This window comes from Bufo bufo, chromosome 3 (assembly GCF_905171765.1).
Source record: "Bufo bufo chromosome 3, aBufBuf1.1, whole genome shotgun sequence".
NCBI lineage: Eukaryota > Metazoa > Chordata > Amphibia > Anura > Bufonidae > Bufo > Bufo bufo.
In genome coordinates, this window is record NC_053391.1 from 614768123 (window position 1) to 614784629 (window position 16507).

Here is a 16507-nt window from a genome sequence, read left to right on the forward strand (position 1 = left end):
TAAATGGAGAAAGTTCAGCACTGCTGCTACTCTCCCTAGGAGTGGCCGTCCTGTAAAGATGACTGCAAGACCACAGCGCAGACTGCTCAATGAGGTGAAGAAGAATCCTAGAGTGTCAGCTAAAGACTTACAAAAGTCTCTGGCATATGCTAACATCCCTGTTAGAGAATCTACGATACGTAAAACACTAAACAAGAATGGATTTCATGGGATGATACCACAGAGGAAGCCACTGCTGTCCAAAAAAAACATTGCTGCACGTTTACAGTTTGCACAAGAGCACCTGGATGTTCCACAGCAGTACTGGCAAAATATTCTGTGGACAGATGAAACCAAAGTTGAGTTGTTTGGAAGAAACACACAACATTATGTGTAGAGAAAAAGAGGCACAGCACACCAACATCAAAACCTCATCCCAACTGTGAAGTATGGTGGTGGAGGCATCATGGTTTGGGGCTGGATGGATTGCTATCATCGAAGGAAAAATTAATTCCCAAGTTTATCAAGACATTTTGCAGGAGAACTTAAGGCAATCTGTCCACAAGCCGAAGCTCAACAGAAGATAGGTGTTGCAACAGGACAACGACCTAAAGCATAGAAGTAAATCAACAACAGAATGGCTTAAACAGAAAAATACGCCTTCTGGAGTGGCCCAGTCAGAGTCCTGACCTCAACCCGATTGAGATGCTGTGGCATGACCTCAAGAAAGCGATTCACACCAGATATCCCAAGAATATTGCTGAACTGAAACAGTTCTGTAAAGAGGAATGGTCAAGAATTACTCCTGACCGTTGTGCACGTCTGATCTGCAACTACAGGAAACGTTTGGTTGAAGTTATTGCTGAATTGCACTGTGAATGTTTACATGGTGTGTTCAATAAAAACATGGTAACATTTAATTCTTTGTGTGTTATTAGTTTAACCCCTTCAACCTGGTAAACTGTTTTCACCTTCCTGCCCAGGCCATTTTTTGCAAATCTGACATGTCACTTTATGTGGTAATAACTTTAAAACGCTTTTACTTATACAGGCTATTCTGAGACTGTTTTCTCGTCACATATTGTACTTCATGACAGTGGTATAAATGAGTAAAAAAAAAAATTTTTATTCATAAAAAAATACCAAATTTACCAAAAATTTTGAAAAATTAGCAAATTAGCAAATTTCAATTTCTCTACTTTTAGAATAGATAGTAATACCTCCAAAAATAGTAATTACTTTACATTCCCCATATGTCTACTTCATGTTTGAAGGCTTAGAAGTTTGGAAGCAAATCTTGAAATCTTTCGTAAAATTTCCGAAACCCACTTTTTAAGGACCAGTTCAGGTCTGAAGTCACTTTGTGAGACTTACATAATATTTAACGGATCTCCTGACATCCCGACTGTGTACCTCCGTTGATGGATGCTCCTAGTGCTTCCCGAGGGCTCCAAGCACTCCGCTCAACACCGTAACCACCACAGGAACAAGGAACAGCTCTTACAATAGCTAGGGGTTATAGCCAGGGGAGTATACAGTGTATAGCAATCCCCACACACATGAGACGAGGCTCTATGTTGAAGGTAAAACAGGAACTCTTTATTGACCACACAAGCATTGACTTTTTTACACATTTTCCAACAAGGGTACCACCCCTGTGGACCTGGTTGGGAACTGAGGACAGAAAATAGCAGCCAATCATTTACAGTTTAAACACAAAAACTATACATTCAACAAACACAATGGGATTGCCTGTGACGCAATCAATAACAGAATAGGCATTGTCTGTGACGCAATTAACAACACAATGGCCTCTGCCTGTGACATATTTAACAAACACAATGGCATTGCCTGTGACGCAATTAACAACACAATGGCCTCTGCCTGTGATATATTTAACAAACACAATGGACTTAATTACTCACAGGCATAAAGTACACATTTTTCCCAACCACAGAAAACACGCCAAAACACTGCATATCCCCATAAAAGTTACATCCCCTGATAGGTTGTTCACCCAGATCGAGGCTATCTAAAAATCACCCAGATTGGTTCAGGAATTTCCTGGAAGTCTTATTTTTGTCCCACCGTGCACATAGTCACATGCCCCAAATAGTTCCAGTAAAAAGTCCACGGGGCAGAAACAGAGCCTTTGAAATCCAATATGCCCAAATAGTGTCCCAGGGGCCATAGTCACAGGACAAGAGGCTGGCAAGCAGGCCTCTCCAACTCCCAGTGACGAAGGTACTTTCGTCACAGAAACCACCCAGAAATGACCCCATTTTAGAAACTACACCCCTCAAGGTATACATAACTGATTTTACAAACTTTGTTAACCCTTTAGGTGTTCAACAAGAATTAATGGAAAATGGAGATGAAATTTCAGAATTTCACTTTTTTGGCAGATTTTACATTTTAATACATTTTTTCCACTAGCAAAGCAAGGGTTAACAGACAAATAAAACTCAATATTTATTACCCTGATTCTGCGGTTTACAGAAACACCCCACATGTGATTGTAAACTGCTGTACGGGCACACGGCAGGGCGCAGTAGGAAAGAAACGCCATATGGTTTTTGGAAGGCAAATTTAGCTGAACTGGTTTTTATGGTTCAATCTCTTTTTATTGTAGCATTTTAAGAATAAAGCTTTACAAACGTTTGTCAGTCTTGGAATGATCTAGTACCAGAAACTTCCAAGGTATTGCATGAATCCACAATAACACAATCTGAGAAGTCAGAATAAAGTACAGTATAGTACAATACAATGCAGGTATATGAAAGGGAAATACTTCCAATTACAATGTAAATCTGTCCACTAGCACATTTTGTGAAACAGATACTATTATAGAAAGGTATATAAGTGCAACAAAATACTCTAAGAAGGTTTGCGATGTATTAATCAGCATCTATCAGACAAAACATATAATTCCAGTTCAAATCCAACCTTTAGGCGTACCGGAGCAAGAGAAAGTAGACTATTGATAATATGCTTATATTCTTGCAATGTGAACTATCAATATATCTCTCTACCAACAGAAATGCACAGGAAATCCGGGAGAAATCCCGGTTAACAACTAAACAAAACAGCATACACATGATAAGGGGAGGACAACACAGAAGGGTCGGTGGGGGGGGGGGGGGGGGAGTGGAGGGGAGTATCCGTGTGTCAGAAGTCTAATCAGGCAGCTCAAAGGGTATCTGAGGGCAAAGTACCAGAGGCTACCCAGGCCGAGAACGCAGCTGAAGAGCAAAACTGATTCCAGGGATCCGGGAAAAGGCCAGAGAAGCATTGCGGTCCGCAGCTCCCAGCTCCTCGATATGTACCAGGGAGTCAAGAGCAGCGACCCAATGGGACCTTCCCAGGCTCTCGGTCGATCTCCACTTACGAGTGATGATTTGTTTTACAGCTAATACAAACAAGCACAGGGACCCCTTTTTAACTTGAGCCACTCGTCCCGGGAAAATTGACAATAGGGCTATGGTAGGTGAAGCAACCACCTTAGTTCTATATATATGATTGTGAAGGGAGAATACTTCATCTCATAGGTGCGCAACCCCCGGACAATCCCACCAGATATGCAACATGGTGCCAACACCCGATGAGCACCTCCAACATGTAGAAGGTACTGCTGGATAAAATTGGTAAAGTCTAGCTGGGGTCCTGTACAACCGAGTCAGCACTTTGTAATTAAGTTCTTGCAGATTACAGGATATCGACATAGCATGGGAGAAAAGTAGAGACCTTTTCCACTGGTCGATAGTGTACGAGGAACCCAGTTCAGCCTCCCAATCTGTCTTATATTTAAGCTTGGTGCGAATGGAATCTGAGGCAGAACCCCCAGACTCCTGGAGGACACCTGACCATATAGGGAGGGTGTGCAGGGACTGGGGGTCCCCCTTCCCCCTTTCCCATGTTCCCCATTTGATTTGGGCCAGGATTTGGTGCTTTGGGGGTTAATGTTGTCATCCTGCCGTGCAGGAAGGGGCGTGCTGCATGGTGCCCCTTTATAAGGCCCTGTGTCTCCTCCTTCTTCCTCTTTGGCAGAAGCGCTGTGTCCCTCCCTCCCTCCCTCCCTGTTGTATGGGTATGGAGGTTATTTTTTGGTGGTTTTGGTTATGGAGGTTTTTGTGAATTCTGGGCTGATGGCTCGTGTTTCATTGTGGCATCCTATTAAGTCACAGCTGGCGGCAGGTAAAGGAAATAGGATACTGAGCAGGTGAACTGGCGTAATCTGCCCGCTGGGAGTCCAGCGGCCGGCGGAACGCACGGGCTCAGTTATGTGTTATGCCGTTAAAAGAATTAGCTGTGGCCGACTACCACCCAACAAAATCGTTAAATAAAAGGTTATAAACTTTACTTGGTTGTCAGTGTCATTTGTGTCGGGTTGACATGGCGGGGCCAGGGTGTAGATGGTTCCCCTTCCCCTTCTCCTTTCCTGAGAGTGACTACCAACAGTCTCGGTGTTCATCATAGTGTAAAGCAGTGAAATGGCATGTCTGGGCGCACTGCCTGCTACACAAAGTTTCTCGAAGTCGGATAACCCAAGGCGCGTCTGCATATCAGGTAACAGGAGGCAAAGCTACGAAGCTGAAAATAAAGAAACCATTGCCCAGGAGCTGAAGGGATGATATGTGCGATATTGTTTAAGGGTAAGATCCCCTGTTGGTTGCTGATATCTCTTATCCTAACAGGAAAAGCGTTGTGGGGGCCTAAGGACGGGGTGTTCTTGAGACCGTGTGGTAGATCCGGATGATGAGACAAAATAGTAAGAGGGCCTGGTATGTGAGCAAGACGAAGCTTATCTGCAAATCTAAACCGTGTTCTGGCAAGAGAGTAGATAAGCTGATTGGATTTGGACTGGGGCATCTTGTAAAATGCCGATCTCGCGCATACAGGGGTTGAGCGAAGTGCCGGCGCATGCACACTTCGCTGTAAGAAGCCAAATGGAGAAGTCCGCACGGGCACATCAGGCAGAGCCCTGTGCGCAAGCGCGAGATCTTACAGCAGAAGGAGGGGGGAGGGAGGGAGAGCTAGAGGTGGCACAGAGGATTAGGAGGCGGCGCAGAAGTCCGGAAGGGCGGCGCTGGGCACGAACGGCGGTGGGTGCGGCGGGCATCTTGCACCCATTAACATCCCCTTGGGCACTTTATTTGTTTGACTGACAGGTTAGTAATAGCTGTTTTTTAGCTAAATAAGCCCACAGATGACATTTATAAGCCCACATTAGGAATCGTGAAGACGCCCTGAACATCATGTCCGACTTTCAAATCATTAATAACGCTTTTGATGTCCGATTGAGTGAGGTCACCCTCCAGAGAAGTTGCAGCGTCGTTGGAAATACGTTTAGGGCCAAAGCGGGAGAGATAGTGTCGCATATTTTCTTCCAAGTGAGAGTTGTGTGCCCCCTCCGCAGGGTGTAAATTATATAAATTCCGCAGATATCTCGGACAGTACATGAATTAGACCTCCCGAGGAAGAATTTAGAGCCTCTACATGGGTCAAAGGAGCTCGAGGGTGAAGCACCCTAGCAAGCCACTTCCCACTCTTATTATTGTATTCAAAACACCCTCGTTTAAATTTGTCCCTAGCACAAAGGGATTTCTGTTCTAGGATCTGAAGGATTTTCTGTCGTAAAAGGGAGATATCCGAATTAAGGGCAATATTAGGACATGCCTTATTCTGGTTTCCTTGCGATCTAATTCAGACAGGAGAACTGACAACTTATGGGTAAGTTCCTTCTTAAGCCTGGAGCCATGCGAGATGAAGATGCCCCGCAGCACACATTTAAGGGCTTCCCATTTTACCGGTGTGGGGGTAGGGTCATCTTGGTGGTCTAAGCTAAAATCATTTATGGCCTTCCTGACATCTGCTAGACAGAAAATGTCATTTAATAAATTGTCATTCAAACGCCACGAAAATGAACGTGGGTAGGTATCTTGACATGCAAGAAGGCCATAAACTGGTGCGTGATCAGACCAGATGAAATTGTCTATGGAACTTTTAGGGCTGGAATCTAAGAGCTTTTGTGAAACAAATAGCAGGTCTAGCCTCCCATAACTATTATGGACCTGGGAGTGAAAGCTATAGTCCATAGGCTATAGGCTATCAACCAACCGAAGAGCTGATAGCTCGGTTTTGAAATTTCGGAGAGACACCGAGGAGACTGAGGACCTACCGGAAGATGCGTCAACGTCAGGGTCCATCACCAAGTTGAAGTCCCCACCAAGAATGATTGACGACCCGTCTGCAAATCTGGAGAGCCGTCTCAGGAGTCTGGACCCGAAGGAGGTTTGGCCCTGGTTGGGAAAATATACATTAGCCACAGTGAACACATTTTGATCGACCAAGAGCTTTAGAAAGAGGAATCTACCGTTAGGGTCGATATCAGACGATATAACTGAGTGCCGTAGGTTTTTATGGAGCGCTATGGACACCCCTCTGGCCTTACTGGTGGAATTGGGGCTGTGGAACCAAGAATGGTAGTACCTATTGCTACACTTCGGAATGGAAGAAGCCTTAAAATGGGTTTCTTGGAACATGGCTATCATAACCCTCTTTTTGTGAAAACGATAGAGTATCTGACTCCGTTTCTCAGGCTTATTAAAACCACGGACATTATAGGTACAGAACGAGATAGAAGCCATCTGTATCTTATGATAGAGCACACGGATCTCGGAAGTGAGTAGCTTGGATTAACTACAGAAAAAGGGGGCAGGAAGGCACGCTAGGTGAGTTAGACAGACGTTTAGACACAGGACTCAGGGACACAAGAATGGGGTGTAACAAAACGATAAAACAAAAGAGCCGGAGATAGGGGCTCAATGAAATACTAAGTAGTGACACTTGTCACAAGCGACAGCAGGGCTCGCTATCCCTAGGTGAGGGAGGAGAGGAAAAGGCACAGAGCCGCCCTACTAGACTCGGCGGCAAGTAATGATAACCTTAAAATAATAGGACAGGACATGCAAAACATTATGATGAAAGAGCACAGTATAGAATAGGGCCCATAAAGGGACCCCAATAAGGTGCGAACAGCACACATAGAGAATAGGCAGAAAGCCTATCATAAACAAAGACTAAACAAGGCATTAATCAAAACTCTATCAGCCATCTGTGGCTTGGGACCTCCGGGAGGGCCTCTGCTGCTTAGGTGAAGCTTTCTGCCATCGTTCCCTGTGCGGGAGGGCAATGAAGTCCCTTGGACACGGTCAATCTGGAAGCTCCATTCGAGGCAGGTCAAAGGTCGACAAGAGACGTGGCAAGTCCCGCAGGGATTTGAAGACCGCAGATTTTCCAATTCTGGAGGCGAATAGATGGAAAGGATAACCCCATCTGTATGTTATGTCGTTGGATTTGAGCACCTCCAAGAGCGGCTTCAAAGCTTTACGGAGCATCAGCGTACGCCGCGCGAAAACTGGTAGAATCATGATCTCCTTGTTTGCAGAGGAAGCAAGATAAGCGTTCCTGGAAGCTTTCAAGATCGCCTCTTTGTCTTTATAGAAATTAATCCGACAAATAACGTCCCGCCGACATGAGGGATCAGCGGCAGGGGCGTAACTATAGGGGAAGCAGGGGATGCGGCTGCTTTGGGGCCCTGACCCCAAAGGGGACCATCCAGGAGGACGAGGTCCACAGACTGGCTGAGCTGGCCGAAGAAGCGGGAGATGGCACCGGAGGATCTCTGAGAAGGCGCCGGGGTTGACGAGGTTCTCCTCCTGCGTCCCTTCATGGAGGTGAGATGTCTCGTAATGTCCTGTAAAGCGGTATAATGCTGGAGCTGTTCGGGAGCTCAGAGAAAGCACTACTCATGGCGCCATTGACAAGCTATGTTCCCCGCTGAACTGGTTTTTAGATGTCGCATTTGAAGCCCCCCTGATGCACCCCTACAGTAGAGGCTGGATCTCCTTGGCACCCGTGAAGGCAGTTCCCGATGCCATGCAAGGCATTGGGCAGCCTCTGCCACAGCAGTGCGGGGACTCGATGCTATCACTCACCCGACACAAACCCCTTCTATGTCGCGGTCGGCACGGACTGCGGTATAGAAGGGGTTAATCCACCGGCATCGGCTTTTACAGCGATGCAGGTGGATACAGCAGGGGCCCGGCTACCACGGACTGCCGGGCCCCTGCAGTGATCGCGCTCGCACCGCTCCGGTGCCCCCGCGATCACTATGACGTACTATTACGTCAAATTGCGGGAACGCAGTGGTTCCCATGACGTAGTAGTATGTCATAGGTCGGGAAGGGATTAAGCAGACTGTGATTGTCTATTGTTGTGACTTAGATGAAGATCAGATCACATTTTATGACCAATTTGTGCAGAATCATTCCAAAGGGTTCACATACTTTTCTTGCAATTGTACATATATTCCATGTACAGCACCTCCACCAGTCTATGTTCATATAAAAAACTTGATAGATTATTAAAGAAACTTCTATTATTATAGACACAATCAGAGCTGAGATGACTTCTAGGTATAGAGGAAAGCTGCCAGTGCCCTCTTCTCCCCAGGACCTACCTTCTCAAAGTTGCTGCAGGGACCCCCATATTCAATCATCTGGTAGCATATTGCTGCTGTGTGAGCAGGTCATATTTGAATTTATCTGTATGGTGGGCCCCCAGCAACCCAGTCCGACACTGCATCCCGTGCAAGTTTATGTAGTGGTGGGGGAGGTGCTGAAAAAGTGAGAATGCAAATCTCTAAATAGTTCTGGCTGGAAGAAGTCTCAATGTATTCCCTTTTTTTTGGAGGGGGGAGGGTTGCAAAACATATATAATTATATAGATCTAGCATGGCCACTTGCTGGAGCAGCAAACTGGAGGAAGCCCAGGTCAGAATTAGCTCTGGAGCCCATAGGACTTTAGTTGCACCCCAGCGGAAAGGGGTTGTCTAGGACTTAAATACTGATGATGACCGATCCTCATATCAGTCAGGGCCTGACTCCTAGCATCCCTGCCCATACATCGTAAAGCAGATGTGCTTGGCATTGCATCTCATTCACTTAAAGGGAACCTGTCACCAGTTTTATGGTGTCCTAACTAAGGGCAACATAAATAAGTGACTGATTCTCTTAGCAAAATGCTGGGTCACTTTCTTTAATTGACCCAGTCAATCTGCCAACATCTTGTATTGAAAAGCTCCAGCTCATAATGATGAGTCCTGAATATTCATGAGCTCCTGACTCTCCCCGCCTACCTGCTGCTGATTGACAGTTATTTTCCATATGAATCAGCAGCAGGTGGGCAGGAGAGTGGCTATAGCTCTGAATTAAAAAAAACGCTGGACTCACTGACATCACGCTGGACTCAAATCAGCTCATTAGCATGCGGCATGTGGCATCTTTGTGTGTATATTATGAGGTAACCATCTGTCACACCAGTAAGTGAATACATCTAAGGCACTTTTTAGTAGTTAATGATTGTATATAATTAGTTAGATTATAATCAAATATCCACATGACAGGTTCCCTTTAAATGGGAATGAGCAGTGGAAAACCCACCTGACTGATGGACGTGACATCACTAGCTGAGGAATCGGTTGCAGGACTTGCCTGAGCGGTGTGGCCCCTTCCAACAGTGGATCTGCGGGGTTTCGGGAGTTGTACCTCCAGCAATATTAACTGATGACCTGCCCTTAGGATAGGTCATGAATATTTTAAGGGGTTGTCCTTGTTAGGCAAATCTTCTGCGCCGTCCACACAGAGGTCCTGTCCATAAGATGACCGGACAACGCTCAGTCTCCTCTATTCAAATACCCTGCACCTGCACTAAACGCCTAACAGTGCCACTGCAGATTGCAGGTACTGTGTATTTGAATGAAGGAGACTGAGTGATCTACCTGCTCACATGACCCTCCATCAGCGGCCATTTTATGGACAAGCACAAAAGACTTGGCAAACAGCGTGGGGGCAGACCTTATGAAATATCAAAAAGGCTATATTAGTGAATGCCATATAATCACTGATCAACACTAGCCAGAAACTGGCCAACCCCTTTATAGAGCTGAGGACATGGGTTGCTAGATGGCCGCTAGAACATCCGCAATACCCAGTCCCCATAGCTCTGTGTGCTTTTATTGTGTGAAAAAAACGATTTGATACATATGCAAATGAACCTGAGATGTCCTGTCCCTGACTCATCTCACGTACAGGACTCCTCTCAGGTTAATTTCCATATGTATCAAATCGGTTTTTTTACACAATAAAAGCACACAGAGCTATGGGGACTGGGTATTGCGCATGTGCTAACGGCCATCTAGCAACCCATGTCCTCAGCTCTATACACAAAATCCCGGCGACAGGTTCCCTTTAACTACGGTACAAATTTTCCCCATGCCACCTAATGCTTTAAAAAAATACAATTATTATATACTCACCTCTTTCCGCTCCACCGGTCTCCATGCCATCAGTTTGTATACCAGGCTGGAGTAGTGACTTAAAGGTATACAGCATGTGACTTCTGCAGCCAATCAGTGTCCTAAGCTGTCTTGTGTCATATACCACTGAGGACAGTAAGTGGCTGCAGCAGTCGTGCCATATACCTGCACGTCACTGTTGTATACAAACAGTGGAAGAATGACCAAACTGGCAGCACTGAGAATGGTGGGGGAGAAAGAAATGAGTATGTAATTTAAAAAAAAAGTTATTATAAAGAATTAGTTGGCATGGGGCAAATTTGTAATTAATGTGGACAGGCCTTTTAAAAAGTTTTTTCAGGATTTTTCTGATATTGATGGTGGGGGTCTGACATCCCACACCAATTAGCTATTTAGTTGTAGCTGCTAAAAGTCACCATTGGCACTACAGCTTCATCCATTGTGTAGTGGATGGAGCTGTCAACAGCAGCACTGTGCCCATTCACTTCAGTGGCAGCACTGTAGTTACCAGCTCTGTCCACTACACAATGGTCGGAGCTTTAGTTCTGGCACTGAAGCTACAAGGTAACTGCTGATTGGCGGGATGTTGGACCCCCCCGCTGATGTGATATTGATTCATTGCCATTAGATAAAGTATACCAACCTTGCAATAATATACGCACAATGGCAGTAACCTGTATACTTTTATTCATTTTGCTCTTTCTACTGTATTTCAGTGTATTAGTTTTTGTTTGTTATTCCCCAGACATTACAGATTACAGATAATTGGTGAATGTGATAAATACAGAGCGTCATAATAGTCCCTTCATACAGACAGTGGTCCTTCATCTCTGCTACATGTACTGATCTTCATCAGCCTCATCAATGAGAAGAGACCACTTGTCTTGTCGGTCGCCGGCTAATGAATTTTGACGAGAGTGCCTGCTGGATGAGGCTTGGCTGATGAAACTGATCTGGTCCCAGGTACCGGACATTGGGATATCCCTTCTTTCATCCATTCCAACGTGAACACTTATCTGCGATGGGTTAAGTGGCTTCATTTTTCCCTGGGCCCTAGCTTCATATCTGTCTGAGTCTGGTTTCCTGTAGCTGTAAGAGAGAGAGAGACAAGGAGAGGAAAACATCATAAAAGTGCAAACCAACGACTGCTCAATATTAACATTATCACAATAAGATTCGCGTTATGCTCGTTCATCGGGTAATCGGCGGTGCATTTACACCTCAAGATCATCGCTAGCGAGCGGTACTAGTAACGCTGGTTAGCGATGATTTGTTCAATTGACGGTCCATGTAAAGGTCCCTTAAATGGTCAAGTCAGCTGTAAAAGATCAGTCTGAGAGGTTGTATCAGCTAGCTGATCTGTGGCAGTGGCGTACATAGAGTAGTAAGGGCCCCAATAGCAAGGATCAAACCAGGCCCTCACACAGGACAGAAGGGTTTCCCTTGGGCCATTTTTCCACTGCTTCATTTGCAAAAAGTTGTTCCTTTAGAGGGTAGAGTCCTGACCAAGTTTTCACCTCCAGTAGAAGAGGAGATAATCCCAACTAAGACTGGGCCCCCTCTTGCCCTGGGCCCCATAACAGTTGCATGGTCTCCCGCTATGGTAGTTACGCCCCTGATCTGTGGCTATGGCCAGCAGTCCAGCTTCACAGAAAGCGTTACACCTACAGTCGTGGCCAAAAGTTTTGAGAATGACACAAATATTAGTTTTCACAAAGTTTGCTGCTAAACTGCTTTTAGATCTTTGTTTCAGTTGTTTCTGTGATGTAGTGAAATATAATTACACGCACTTCATACGTTTCAAAGGCTTTTATCGACAATTACATGACATTTATGCAAAGAGTCAGTATTTGCAGTGTTGGCCCTTCTTTTTCAGGATCTCTGCAACTCGACTGGGCATGCTCTCAATCAACTTCTGGGCCAATTCCTGACTGATAGCAACCCATTCTTTCATAATCACTTCTTGGAGTTTGTCAGAATTAGTGGGTTTTTGTTTGTCCACCCGCCTCGTGAGGATTGACCACAAATTCTCAATGGGATTAAGATCTGGGGAGTTTCCAGGCCATGGACCCAAAATGTCAACGTTTTGGTCCCCGAGCCACTTGGTTATCACTTTCGCCTTATGGCACGGTGCTCCATCGTGCTGGAAAATGCATTGTTCTTCACCAAACTGTTGTTGGATTGTTGGAAGAAGTTGTTGTTGGAGGGTGTTTTGGTACCATTCTTTATTCATGGCTGTGTTTTTGGGCAAAATTGTGAGTGAGCCCACTCCCTTGGATGAGAAGCAACCCCACACATAAATGGTCTCAGGATGCTTTACTGTTGGCATGACACAGGACTGATGGTAGCGCTCACCTTTTCTTCTCCGCAAGGCTTTTTCCAGATGCCCCAAACAATCGGAAAGAGGCTTCATCGGAGATTATGACTTTGCCCCAGTCCTCAGCAGTCCATTCACCATACTTTCTGCAGAAGATCAATCTGTCCCTGGTGTTTTTTTTGGAGAGAAGTGGCTTCTTTGCTGCCCTTCTTGACACCAGGCCATTTTCCAAAAGTCTTCGCCTCACTGTGCGTGCAGATGCGCTCACACCTGCCTGCTGCCATTCCTGAGCAAGCTCTGCACTGGTGGCACTCCGATCCCGCTGGACTTTCTTGGACGCCCTGAAGCCTTCTTAACAAGAATTGAACCTCTTTTCTTGAAGTTCTTGATGATCCTATAAATTGTTGATTGAGGTGCAATCTTAGTAGCCACAATATCCTTGCCTGTGAAGCCATTTTTATGCAACGCAATGATGGCTGCACGCGTTTCTTTGCAGGTCACCATGGTTAACAATGGAAGAACAATGATTTCAAGCATCACCCTCCTTTTAACATGTCAAGTCTGCCATTTTAACCCAATCAGCCTGACATAATGATCTCCAGCCTTGTGCTCGTCAACATTCTCACCTGAGTTAACAAGACGATTACTGAAATGATCTCAGCAGGTCCTTTAATGACAGCAATGAAATGCAGTGGAAAGTTTTTTTTGGGATTAAGTTAATTTTCATGGCAAAGAAGGACTATGCAATTCATCTGATCACTCTTCATAACATTCTGGAGTATATGCAAATTGCTATTATAAAAACTTAAGCAGCAACTTTTCCAATTTCCAATATTTATGTAATTCTCAAAACTTTTGGCCATGACTGTACAGTACATCAAACATCAGTCGGGGCCGCCGCGCAGCTACAATCACTTATCTATATTCATACAGATGTTCATAGGCTCATTGTATTATCATGGTAATCATGTAACACAAGCAGATGAAAAGCTTCTCCACATCTCATATCATCAATGGAAATTGTATCCCAGTATTGCTCTAATGTCAGGAAACAAGGATGAAAAGAAGCTGCAACAGTCCTGGGCTTATATCCTCCTCCTCTCCCTGCTGCTGTCTCTCTGCCCTAATAGTCCCCATGTTCACGGTGAGGATGCTGAGGGTAATCATGGGTCACTCCTACCAAAATGTTGAATGGGTTCCAACTTGGTCACAGTCATGGACTGAGTTGGCAGACAGTAAGGCTACAGTTATTTAGTGTAGTTGAACATGGCCATAAAGGTGAGATGCCGTCTCTTGCATCTTTTCCTCCTTCTCCTATTTTCTCTGCATACATTTTTACTTCTTCTCCTGCCATACCACCTCTGGTTAAAGACGTTTTCCAGGCTTCTGACATTGATTGATTGATTAAAATATCTGATCCATGAGGGTCCAACACCCCGGACCCCCGCCAGTCAGCTGCTCCATGCAGCCTCTGGCGCTGAAATTAGCATTGAGAATGGAACTGGAAGGACAGCAATCTTCAAAATGTGGTGGTCGTTCCGGGTTATGGGAGTCCAGCCCCCATTAACTTTAATGAGCTGCAGTAACCCAGCACGGCCTCTACACTTTGCATGGAGCTCTCTGCTTCCTTCTCCATTCAAAGTTCTAGCACCAGCCTGGAGGCTGCAGAAAGCAGCTGATCGGTGGGGGTGCGGGGTGTCAGACCCTCAACAATCAGACATTAATGACCTATCTTGGGGATAGATCATCAACGGAGGAGGACTGGGAACTTAAAGTAGCCCTGGAAAAAAATACTAAAAGTGGCCCCGTTTTGTAGTTGGCTCCAAATTGATGGAAGTCAGGGCCATCAATACCATATTGTGGCACATTATTCCACCCTAAGAGAGCCAAATACCACAGTCCTTACAAACGGTCCTAAAGACCCAAAAGTTCCCTATTTCTTTCATATGCCAATTATTAGGACATAACCTTTAATACATGCTTCTTTAACAGTTTCCAAAAACAAATGAAAAATAATTAAAACTATCAGCTGTGTTACATGATTTTTGTGTATTTTTTATATTTGCTCATATACCTCCAGCCATTGAGCAGGGGGCTGGTACCTGCGCGCTCACTACCTGCTCCCTACTGACTAGTCCTACTCTATAATGTCTTTAGATGAGTCTCATTAAAGGGTTTCTACCACCAGAAATACCGTTATGTAGCTGACTGACATAAGCGATGCGCTAATGTCAGCACTACATAACAGTATGTTATACCTTTCTCCCTGCAGCCGTTTTGGTAAAATAAGCACTTTTATAATATGCTAATGAGCCTCTCGGGGCTATGTGGGCATAAAATCAGCACCTAGAGGCTCCGTCCACTCACCCTTTATCCCGCCCAGGTCCTCTGTTCTGCCTGCCCCGCTCCTCTTGATTGATGTGACGGTTCGCAGCATCGTTGACGCATCATTCACTCACTGCGCCTGCGCCGAGTACATAAGTGAATGGCGCAGGCGCAGGATTTCGTAAGCGATGCTGCGAACCGTGGCATCAATCAAGAGGAGCGGGGCGGGCAGAACAGGGGACCTGGGCGGGTAAAGGGTGAGTGGACGGAGCCTCTAGGTGCTGATTTTATGCCCACATAGCACCTAGAGGCTCATTAGCATATTATAAAAGTGCTTATTTTACCAAAACAGCTGCAGGGAGAAAGGTAAAAAACACACTGTTATGTAGTGCTGACATTAGCGCATCACTAATGTCAGTCAGTTACATAACAGTAATTCTGGTGGTAGAAACCCTTTAAGTATCTCCATACACATACATGTGCACACTGTGTTTAAAAGCTACTCAAACACTCTTCCCCCCCCCCAACATGTTTCACCAGATAAACTGGTGTCATCAGGGTTTCAGGCACTTTGCCAATAGGGAGCAGGTAGTGAGCGCGCAGGTACCAGCCCCCTGCTCAATGGCTGGAAGTATGTGAGCAGTGATGGCCAGTTTGCATTGTTCGCCCGCGAACATATGTGGGCTGCCATCTTTTTTCACAAGTCCGGCGATGCACAGGTAAGCCCTTACCTGTGCCTGTGCGCGAGCCGGTCTGAAAACAAGTGCGGTCAGCGGGAGCAGGCAGTTCCAAGAACAGCCACCGAGGGCCTTCATCGGGCTGTTCTCGGAACTGCCTGCTCCCGGTGACCGCATTTGTTTTCAGACCGGCTCGCGGCACAGGCCTCGCCAGACTTGTGAAAAAAGATGGCAGCCCGCATATGTTCGCGGGCGAACAATGCGAACTGGCTATCACTGTATGTGAGCAAATATAGACAAAAAAATATACTAAAATCATGTGACACAGCTGATAGTTTTAATAATCTTTATTTTTCACTTGTTTTGGGACATTCTTAAAGAAGCATTTATTAAAGGTTATGTCTTAATAATTGGCATATGAAAGAAAAGGGGACTTTTGGGTCTTTAGGACCGTTTGTAAAGAAGTTTGGTATAAAAAGCCTGTACATATGCCAAGGGTCTACAAGAAGATTGATATTAAATACCACAGTCCATCACAAAATACATCCCCAAAAACTTCCACTGGTCGTCCATGAGGAGGGCCCAGACTGTCCCCAGGGCATCGGCCCACCGGGAAATTTCCCTGTAAGGTCTATGGCAAATCCGTTCATGGTCATTAATGTCAAGAAGAGCCTGGAAAACCCCTTTAAACTGGTATTTTGGTTGGTAAAAGTTATCCCCTATGCACAGGATAGGAGGAAAACTGTTAGATCACAAGAACGGGGGCCCCCATACCCCACGCAGCTCCCCTAAAATGACCAGAGCAGCCTGTCGCCCTGTGCCGGTCGCCTT

The 16507-nt window shown here is 45.5% G+C and overlaps 1 protein-coding gene across 4 annotated transcripts in view; it reads right to left on the minus strand.

Annotated features, from left to right (window-relative positions):
- Positions 1 to 11021: 11021 nt before the first annotated feature.
- ATP7B (ATPase copper transporting beta) overlaps positions 11022 to 16507 on the minus strand; it is an 88414-nt gene continuing 82928 nt past the window's right edge. For 3 of the 4 annotated variants that reach the window (XM_040426053.1, XM_040426052.1, XM_040426054.1), the window contains one exon: positions 11191 to 11446. In XM_040426053.1, coding sequence (XP_040281987.1) covers positions 11191 to 11446 — 256 coding nt within the window. Of the gene's footprint in view, positions 11447 to 16507 lie in introns of all 4 variants that reach the window. The other variant, XM_040426051.1, reaches the window with a different exon arrangement.